Below are 10831 nucleotides of genomic sequence, written 5' to 3' on the forward strand. Positions count from 1 at the left end.
TCGGAGACCTTCGGAAATCCCCTATTATTATTCGGAGAGAGGATAGAGATTCTCTTCAGTAATTCTGACGGAGACGGGAAGGGGATGGGGACATACACAAAATATCGATGATGGGTACGGAGAGATTGGTCCCCTCCCCTCCCCTCCCCATTGCCATTCCTATCCAAAGGGTTCTAGTTCCAAATATTTTGACACCAAAATATTTATCATCTACGATAAAATCACCTGACAAGAAACTTAAAAAAAAAAATAGAAAGGTTAAAGGTTGTGTTAAGAAAACATATACTCATTATTTTCATAACAATCTTAGCTAAAATTTGGATACACAGATGACATGACATGGATGCCCGCTTGTTTGCTAGCACCTAAAGTTCCTCGATAGACTTTGGCAACCCTATAGAAAATTACAACATTGCCTAAACAAGTACAATTTGTAATATAAACTGGACATTAAAATGGGAAAAAGAAAAAGAAGAAGGAACCTATATGCACAAATGTTATAAATATCACTTTCACATACAAAAAGCACATCAAGAAGACTTCCATATCATCTAGGACCAGACAATTCATCTGGCTGGATGTGAGAAGTTGAGTCGACAATCCAAGTATTATTGGGGTGTGGTGTATGGTTAAAATCTTGCCGGAACATCTCTTCTTTCTGCCATTCCTCCCATCTTTCAGCCAATCCATCGCCTTCCAGCATTCTTACCACCTCTGACATCTTCGGTCGCTCCATTGGGGACCCTTGTGTGCACAGAAGAGCAACCTGGATCAGCTGCTCCACTTCTTCCTCAATGTAGTTGCCCTCCATGTCGCTATCAACCAACTGTTCCAACTTCTTCTCTTTCAGAAGTCCTTTTACCTGAAATTTCAGAATAATATCAGAAAAACAGATAACAGAAAGATCATTATTTTCATGATGACCTAAAGAATGTGCAACTAGCCCCAAATACAAAATGAAATCCCTTCAGTGCTCATCAACGTCCAACATAAGTTCAAAATATAACAAAATTTAATTATCTAGGTCCAATTATTATATAGCAAAAGTTTAGAAATAAGATCAATCAGTTTCGTTCTAACATATAATTCCACCAGACCAGTTAGTTATGCTAAAAGTGGCTCCTCAAGCACACATCATGATGGAATTATATAGACGGCCCAGCCTTTCGGCCTCCCGCCAGAGAGAATGTACATTTTCAGCACAGTTTCAGACAAATTAAAACAAAGTCCAGAAGGAGACCAAAAAGCATTAAGTGCACACAAAAATTAAACATCCCAATTTCCCTATCTTTTTCAAAATCTACCATTAGTTGGAATCAAATATAACTACCGGTTCAAGGTACTCCAAACCTTTTATCTTGGGGAAAATATTGGAGGAAAGAATTATTCTAAGTCACCATTAAGAAATCTTCCTTTTCCAGTGACAGAGATTTGCTAACTAGGCTCCTAACATCCCAAAATAACAAATGACAACCATGGAAGCTCCCCCATTCTACCACCAAGTTAAATAAACCATAAATGGTAAACATTCTGTCTCTGAGTTAAATAAAACCATAAAACGGTATCAAATATTAAAAATTTCTTTCTTTGTTTTCTCTTCCCACTTTCTGCAGAGTAAAATAAACGGGAAAAAAAAGCTTTTCTGATAAATAAAATTGAAAAAAGAAAAAATTGAAGCAGCTTCACTTCCACAAGCAAGTTTGATCATGAGGCAATATTTGCTCACAAATGCATTGCCACCATTCATACTATTTTATGCAAAGATATAAATGGGGAACATAGAGGAGCGGGATGAGGCAGCATGGGACGGATAGTTCATACCCAATCAAGCAGCATAACGTCGTCGTCATTAGCAAGCCGAGCAAGATCAAAAGCTCTCTGCCCCGTGATGAGTTCAAGAAGCATGACTCCATACCCAAAAACATCAGTCTTCTCTGACGACTTTCCAGTAGAGAGGTACTCTGGAGCTATATGTCCAATTGTTCCACGTACAGCGGTTGTAACGTGTGTGTCTTTGTAATCCATGAGTTTAGCCAACCCGAAATCTCCAACAACAGCTTCAAATTCCTCATCCAACAATATATTAGCGGCTTTCACATCACGGTGAATAATCTTAGGGTCACAGTGATCATGCAAATAAGCAAGTCCCCTTGCAGCTCCTAGTGCAATCTGCTTCCGTACAGACCAATTAAGTGGTGGCTGTGATTGTCCACGCTCTGGATAATGCATTAATTCAATCAGAAAAGAATATTACGTCATTAGCACAAGCATGGCAGAAATTGAATCTCAGAGTTCCTAAAATATCTCTACATTTTGGTAGACAGATAATTTGCAATTTCACTTTAAGATCTAATCAGTTTTTATAAAAATGTCTTGATAAATAATTGGTATTTCAGGTTTTCTTCTCAGATTGTATCAGAATGAAGCAGGTGTTCCAAACTGAAGCAAAAACCTCTAACAAAACAATAAAATTGATACACACAAGTATTTGGCAAAGTGAAGGGATTGTATAAGGGACTGCACAAAAGCAATAAAAAATAAATAACTAAAAAACGAAGGAAAACCAGAGACTATAAACATACCTCTCAGACATGATGCCACACTTCCATTAACCATAAAGGGATAGACAAGCAATCGTTCTGTTGGTGTCATGCAAAAGCCACGCAGTCGAAGCAAGTTTCGATGAACAGCCATGCTAATCATTTCTACCTCAGTTTGAAATTGAAGCTCCCCACCCTGGGTACGCTCCTCTTTTAATCTTTTCACTGCCACTAGAGAGCCATCAGTTAAGCGTCCTTTATAAACCTTACCAAATCCACCTCTACCCAGAATGTTTCTGTTGCTAAAATTATCAGTTGCAACTTGTAGTTCACGTAGAGAGAACCTTTTGAGCTGTCCCAAATGAACTTCTGGGTCTTCTTCAGCTGTAAAGATAGAAGATAGATTAAAATTCCATCATACAGAACAACTTAATGAACAATTGATATAGCTTTTTGATAATTCACTAACCAGGTACGTCAAAGAAATGATCCTCTGGTTTCCTTTTTCTCCAATAAGCAAGCGCAATTGCAGGGGCAGCAAACAGCAGAGCAGCACCAGCAGCGACTCCCCCGGCAATAGCTCCAGTGGCGCTGTTACCTGGCAGTGGAAGAGTTGAAACATTTAGATAGAGTAAGTTTATCATTTCTTACATAAATAGAAATTTCCACTAAATGCAGCCCAGGTGGAGTAAGCAAATCTCTGGAACTGAACTATACCATCTCTTTTTTAAGAAAAATTAAGTGGAGGAGCTTCTGAAGTCTAATTGACTTTACATGACAGGCAGCCGAAGAAACTAAAAAAACCATCCATGGCAGCAGATGAAAGCATGCGTGCAAGCTAATCTACTTCAATCAGATTTTCAAATAAAAATGATTGCTCATGACACTCTTTTATACGTGTAGGATATTATAATTCAGGAAAATGTTCATGTGCAGAAGGTAAATAAATTGTTCAAATCAGACCAAATATCAATACCGGCTTTATCATGGCAAAAGTGTCAAAAAATTGAAGTAAAAAAAATAATCAAATACCATGGGATAATAACCTAAAATGCTGAGGTAACAAGGATGAACTCCATTTTCAGTCATAACTAAAAAGAGATAAAAACTGTTATTACTTGGATTTTAATAAAAATAGCAAACCTGAAGAAGCTGTTGGTGGTGTTGGTTGAAGTGGGGGAGGAGGAGAAGGAGGAGGATTATTGAGCTGATTATTAGCAAAACTGCAAAAAGTTAAAAAAAAAAAAGGGAAGAAGAAGAAGAAAAAGAAGTTAGCAAATCCCCACAGATCTTCTTTAAATCACTATGAGTTCAACTGGTTTTCCAAGACAATTCAGCTGTAAGAACAAAAAAGAAAGGCCATACTTATAACAAACCTGATTGGAGTGAATAGTGAAAAGGAACCATTGGTCGGAATATCTCCTGTAAGTTTATTATTTGAAAGATCCCTACAATTCATACGGCATTATAAACTTCACATTCTTGCAATATATAATCCTTTGTAATATTGAGCGAGCAAAAACTATTTAATTTGTGAAAAGTTTAGGTATCAGCATAACACTCACAGGACTTGCAGTGAATTAACATTAGTTAATGACCTAGGAATTTCTCCCATCAAGCTGTTATTGTTGAGACGCCTATTCCACAAAATAGAAACCCATCATTTTCCAAATAACCAAAAAGCAGAATGCATTAATAAAATTGACTACACATGCAATTAACCCAAAAAAAAAAAAGGATGAACATAATAATCAGAGACACAACTGAAGATGGAGGGCCCACTGCCTAGTGCCCATAATTTCCATATGGTCCAATTTGTTATAACAGGGAGTATGGAACGCTGAGTAGTGGTATGGAACGCTGAGTAGTGGACTAGATCCAGCTATCAAAAATGATAGCCAATACAATTCTTATTTTATACTAATTATGACTTAGGTTGGAAGGAAGTCAATCAGTAGAGATTATGAATACAAATGCTAATCACATAAAGAATTTAGGGGAAAGGACCACTAAAAATTCAAGTTTAAGTTATAAAGAGTCTCAAGGATCATAAAACATCTTTAAGGTACAGCAGTTTCAACCTACAGCTATCATCCTGAACTGGAAAAACACATCATGAGCTACACAACAATCAAAGATCAGCCAACTAAACTTCATAGTATCAGCACAAAAATTTGGATTAGCCAGTTGCAATGATATCAAGCCACACTGAGCATAATTGTCCGGAAAACAAACAAATAGCAGTCTGTAGAACATTGAAGGAATAGAATTGGTCCGAGGGGTCTGACAGAGCAGGATTCGTGGATTTAAAGATTAATGTGTGTATCAACCTTTTCAAAAGGAGTGATCAACAAGGCTTGAACTTGTAATTTTGGCAACCCAAAACTTTTACTGTTGCACCAATTTTGTGAGTTCTCATTGGTTTTCTTGGTATTGCTTTATATTAGGGATTAATCCAATAAAGTCATGCTAAGAGTAACTTTATAAAGTTTCCTCATAGTTAAACTCTGAATTCAATGAGAATTTTGTTGCTGAAAAAATTACTCAACTGGCCATTCCTATTACGGTGGCCAAAAAAATCACATTATAGATGATTCATTGCATTTTAAATCACTATTAAACAAAGAAAGAAGAGGGTAATACCATTTTTTGTGAGTTCTTTGTTTTATATAATTGTAAAGACATTAATGTGAATTCTAGTAGTAATTAGCGAGAATCATCTATAATTGTCGAACTCTAAGCCTCAGTTGTTCTATTCTTAGCATGACTTTGTTGGATTAAACCCTAATATAACGCAATATCAGGAAAATCAATAAGAACTAACAAATTATGAAAGAATCTAAGTTGTATGTTACTAAAGTCAAGGCTGCAGCACCTGCAATGCAATACATAAACTCATCCATAGGCACTCATGGTAGATGAGGCCAACACTTGGACCCATAGAATGTCCTCATCTAGAATCCACAATTAACGTGTGATTTTTAGATCATTGTTTGACAATTTTCATACACTCAGGCCCTTGATGCCACAATGGAAAAAGTGACCTTTGTTACTAGTTTCATTGTAGCTTTCAGTATTCTGTATGTGAGGCACTTGTATGACATTCGATTATGACATCTGAACGATTATTTTAATTCTTTTGCTGACTCTAAGTTGTGCAATCAATTCTTTATTTAGCTTTCAGTTGATCTTGGTTAAGTATTCTTAACCAAGTTTCCAATTTATCTAAGTTCTAAAATCCTGACCTTCATAGGATTATTACTATACATATTAATGCAATCTGATAATTTCTAACACTTGATTAACAAAATATTGACTCATTTAGTTTAGTTTGAAGAGACAGAAGCTTAAAGTCTTCTCTCTCTCATATTCTCTTTATCATGCAGCAGTTCTCTTCTTCTTCTAGTGATTTTATCTTTTTCTATCCTTTCCATTTCAAAATCCTGAATTTCAAGTTTTACATTTCCTAACAGTTCTTTGCACTGTTCAAACAAACTGAACAGACCCTGTATCTGCTTTAGTTACATCATGAACTTAGAATAATGTTTCAATAATAAATTTACTGCAAAAAATGCCAGAAAGGGTCATGCAACTGTGGTACACAGACAAATATCCAAGAAAGCAGAAAACAGAATAAATAAATAAATAAAATAAAATAAAGCCCACTGTGATATCTAAAAGTTCCACAAAAGAACAAATAAATTTTGTCCTAATTGAGAACCCAGAAAAGAGTTCGCCTAAACCTGCAGGCTCAACTTCATTAAATGTTCAACTGCACCAAAAGCTAAAGTGTCGCACTTCCACCGCAGTCTTCATAATAAAATAGACAGGATCATTTCCAAGAAATAAAGATACCATCCTTCTTTTCATCCTCTACCAACCCATCTAGATATTTGAATCTCACCAGGACTATAATGCAGGATGGATGATCCAACAACTCACCATTACTCTTGTACTCATAGCATTAGTCATATAGATACTTTTTTAATTCACGGAGTTTCAACAGTTAAAATTGAAGAAAAGGCCACTATCCACACAATGAAGCCAAGATCAAAAGGAATCACTACCTGCCAAACTAAAATTCCAACAAAAGCTTCCAGCACTAAAGAGAGAGCTACATAAGATGATTTGATCCCAAACTTCTCATATCTAAATAGCTGACAACAACTCATATCTTCTGTTAGTTGTTAATTTCAACCTGCATATCATACGTATCTACATCCTCAGTAAGAGGAAAAAGGAAAAGAAACAGAATAAACAAGTTGAATCCGCATCAGTTTCTATATTGGCTAAGGTATAGAGGGAATGCGAGCTAGAGCGTACCATCATGCAAGTTATAGTGCTCGTGGTGAGCTCTCATTGGGGGTGCTGACCCCACAGCAGAGCTCCCTAATGGGAGCTTGCCATGCGTGCCATTGCCACCATGACTTGCGTGACAACGCGCACTAGATCAAGCTCCAGTATAGGGGTAGGGGCAAAATTCATATAAATTCGACAAATATAACTTAATTACTTTTGTTTAAATCTGAAACACTGGCTCAAACCATGGTTAAACAGTGAGAACCACACTCTCTCAGAGACCAATTTACAACAGGTTTCTTGTTGCTTAAGAGAGATATCCCTATTTCACCCTATTCATCTAATATTTGTTCAATACTTTTTCCACCCAAAAACAGACTAGTAGAACACAAAATGTATGTTTGTGTGAAAGCTCGGATGCCCACTTCTTAACTTTTCTTTTCCATGAAACAAGTAAAAGGGTGTATAGCTATATGGGTGCCAACTTGCACAAATTACCACATTCATTAGAAGTAGATGGTTTTGTCAATGAAAAAAATATCAATCATCACAAAAACACAAACACAAACACAAAATTTGTGCCCCATATCTAGATTACTGGGAGTTTCCATGTTGAACACTCATGACCAAGGGAAAGCACAAAAATTAAAGCTCTTAATCTCTTAAATGCATAGATCTTAATTTGCTATCGTTTGATCGACACGTAATCTACTCTACTACTATGTCTAAGCTTGTCATCTTTCATTCCAAACATAGTTGCATCTTCCTAGCTAAACAGTATTTAATTCAAGTACCCAAAGATGTCCTGCCAAACAGACAGGATTTAAGTTTGTCCTTTAACTTCATCAACCGTACTCAATGGTATCAGCATCTTTTTGTATGTGTTTAAGCAGCTGAGACACATATAACACTTCACATGCTTAATCATATTAAACTCCAATAATAAAACTCAATGTTTTCTTAAGGACTTCTAATCAACTTGACAGTCTAGTAAAAGGAAGAAAACTTATGAATGACTTTGACCCTATAAGCCCACCCATTGGATCTTTGAACGTGTATTTCAAAACAAAAAATTTATCCTCCCGTTGTCATATACAAGTGTTGACAACTTGATGTGTTTAGAGGGTATTAAATCTGGCAACTAGTAAAATCCATCAAGCTTTCAAAATCTCAAGATATTCTCTAAAGAGTAATCGGTTGCCTACAAATTATTCAATCACTAAGAAATCAACTGCAAGGATTTCTATGGTTCCAGCTTCAAAATATCAGTGCAATCGTGTCATCCAATGTGCTTTAATTTTGGTAATTAAATAAAGAAACTGCTTTCCTTGTATTAAATTGTTTTGCAATAAACAACTTTCTGGTCCATTTCACAATATATTAGCCCATAAACTTGTGATAGAAAAGTGTGCAAACCATCTCCATGGACACTGAAATCCAGAAAATTGTAACAGAAATTAGATGGTCAGACAAAAGAATGTAATGTGAAAGATTTGTGCTCGTACAGGAAACGTAGTTTTGACAGCTTGCCCAGTGTCGTTGGAATGGGACCATTTAAATTGTTCAAGTACAGATCCAAGCTAACCAAGTTTGTCAAATTGCCAAGCTCCTCAGGAACCTTTCCACTAATGTTATTACTATAGAGTTCCCTGCAAAGGCAAAACTTGATTCAATCATTCTAGAACAATTTAGAAGAGAACTGAAACAATAAAAAGTAGTGGAAAGGGCAAATGCAACTACTGTTATGAAAATTTCTACCATATGCAAAACTGGGCAACCTTCCATCAAGGGCTAGATAGAAAAACAAATTTCTACCTTGACTATGAAGAAGAAAACAAAGAAATTTTAGGAAAAAAAAAAAACCTGTATTATAAAACATCAATTGGTCGACATAGAGTAAGCACTACTAATTGTTTAAATACAAAAAAAAAAAAAAAGAAGCATGTAAAGGCTTATAGCACATTTCTTCTGCATAAATACCAGATCTAGGACAATGCAACAATTTCAAGTCTCCTTCAAACATTCTTCCTCGACTAATGCCCAACCATGATGATTATGAAGCATCTTGAAATGGTAACCTCATTGCGCTACAAATACTGCTCTAACTGAATATTTTTAAAGTGTAACTACGAGAACTGTTTCAATTCAGTCATAGGAAGAATCTTGACATCAACATGGGAAATAACAATAAGCTTGGTTAACTATAAGTACCAAAACTACAACTAAAGAACCAACAGGAAATAAATTATTAGAACAGAAGAGGCAATAAAACATGCATAGGCAAAGACATTCAGACAAACTTCATGACGTAAAATGGATTGACTTACAAATACTGCAAATTTGTTAGTTGACCAAGCTGTGAAACCAGTTGACCAGATAGATTTGCATTGCCAAGATCACTAGAGAAAAACAGAAAACATGGTTATCTATCCAGCATGAAATAGAATACATGGTAATATATTAAATTCCAAATAGAAAGCCACAAAGAAGCATACACTCTTGTAACACTATTTTCACTATTGCAAGTAACATGAAACCATGTGCACGGGTTGACAAGGGTGGCATCCCAACTCTGTAGAACATTGTTAGGATCAGCTAAATTGGTCTTCAATGCATTCAAAGCGTCACCTGTTTTCCAAAATAAAACAATGGTCAGGTGCTGGTCTCAAATATTAGAAATATCAAATAATAGACATGAAATATCCAATCTTTGATCATAACTCGCTTCATTACAAAAGACCAGCTGTTTATGCTATTCAGTTAAACCAATTAGCCATCAAAATATAGAAATAGTCAGAGCTTATAACCAATTTTAAGTTTCAATTGGTGATCGTAAAGGCATTCGAAGAGGGAACATCTTGCAATACGAACTAATCTCAGAATCCAAGTCAACCCATTAACTGAAAATCCATAAACTCGGATTGTGAGTTGGGGTTTTTCAATTTTCTTTTTTTTTTTTTTTTGGTTTTTTCTACTATGAAAAACATTTTTTTCTATTCTTGGCAACTTGTAAGTTTGATTTAGCAACAATAATAGAGAAACAAAGAACGAGATAGTTTGATTTAGCAACAGTAATAGAGAAACAAAGATCGAGCATCCAAAGTCAACAGAACTAAATCACCAAAAAAAATACAGAAAATAAAACATTAAATGATATTACATACCTTCAGCATTCGAAGCAACTCTCAACAACAAATCAAAAAACAAAATTGACACAAAAAAAGCCCAAACCACGCGCTCCAATTTTCCCATTTCAATTTGAGTCAAGCTAGAATTCCAAATTCGCCATCAATACAATAAAAAATTGAAATCAAGAACCCCTTTGACTCATCAATTTACTTGAAACAATAATTGGCAGAACAGAAAGATTCTTTGTTTATCCAGCGAAACAGTAATCGCTTTGATAAGTGACGAGATTGGATTGGAATCGCGAAAAGAGATGAAATGAATTTGAGTTTTGGTTGGTAATTGGTCTCAAGTCCAAGACAACGAAATTTTTCAGTATTCTATTGTATTACCACCTTAGTCAAAGTGGGCACCCAAAGTCCACGAGCCAACGTGTGTCAGAAACTCAGAATAAAGACATTTCTTCGGGTTTATAACTCGCAACTCCCTGATTTATTGCTTTGTAACAAATAAGTATGTACTTCTTAAACAAACCCCTGAATCTGATCCCTCATGGTCATATTCATAGCCTAGTCTTGGGATGGCAAAAACGCCAATCTCAAGTTTAGGTTAATCTTAAATTTTAAGGCTTTGCTCAAATTTAAAGGGCCAAGGGTTAGGGTAAGACTCAAAAAATTAGTATCTGATTATATTTGGGTCAAGATCAAGACCTTATCAAAAATTCCTAATCCGACTCTTGATTCTTAAATTGATTTTTAAAATAAAAAATACAGCCCTTAAAAATTATTAAAACTCATACCACATAAGTGGTCACAACTATACTTTTAAGTATATTTATCTCTATTTTTTATTAATTTAGCTTTTTT

The 10831-nt window shown here is 35.4% G+C and overlaps 1 protein-coding gene across 1 annotated transcript; it reads right to left on the reverse strand.

The window, feature by feature from the left end:
• Positions 1-265: 265 nt before the first annotated feature.
• Positions 266-10373, reverse strand: LOC102619576 (BRASSINOSTEROID INSENSITIVE 1-associated receptor kinase 1-like). The gene is made up of 11 exons (XM_006493226.2): positions 10004-10373; positions 9335-9467; positions 9167-9238; positions 8345-8488; positions 4106-4177; positions 3917-3988; positions 3684-3763; positions 3010-3138; positions 2583-2924; positions 1822-2216; positions 266-862 (listed from the first exon to the last, which is right to left on the reverse strand). Exons 1-11 carry the CDS (start codon positions 10089-10091, stop codon positions 548-550), a joined length of 1842 nt encoding a protein of 613 aa, XP_006493289.2. The 5' UTR covers positions 10092-10373; the 3' UTR covers positions 266-547.
• Positions 10374-10831: the final 458 nt, after the last annotated feature.

This window comes from Citrus sinensis, chromosome 5 (genome assembly GCF_022201045.2).
Source record: "Citrus sinensis cultivar Valencia sweet orange chromosome 5, DVS_A1.0, whole genome shotgun sequence".
Taxonomy (NCBI): Eukaryota; Viridiplantae; Streptophyta; class Magnoliopsida; order Sapindales; family Rutaceae; genus Citrus; species Citrus sinensis.

Bases quoted from the DNA above. Each gene is read 5' to 3' on its own strand.
- LOC102619576 (XM_006493226.2), bottom strand. From the start codon at position 10,091: ATGGGAAAATTGGAGCGCGTGGTTTGGGCTTTTTTTGTGTCAATTTTG. The intron at 8,489-9,166 runs GTAAGTCAATCC...TTGCCTTTGCAG, and splicing joins CTAACAAATTTGCAGTATTT to GGAACTCTATAGTAATAACA. The intron at 3,989-4,105 runs GTGAGTGTTATG...TATGAATTGTAG, and splicing joins GTTAATTCACTGCAAGTCCT to GGATCTTTCAAATAATAAAC.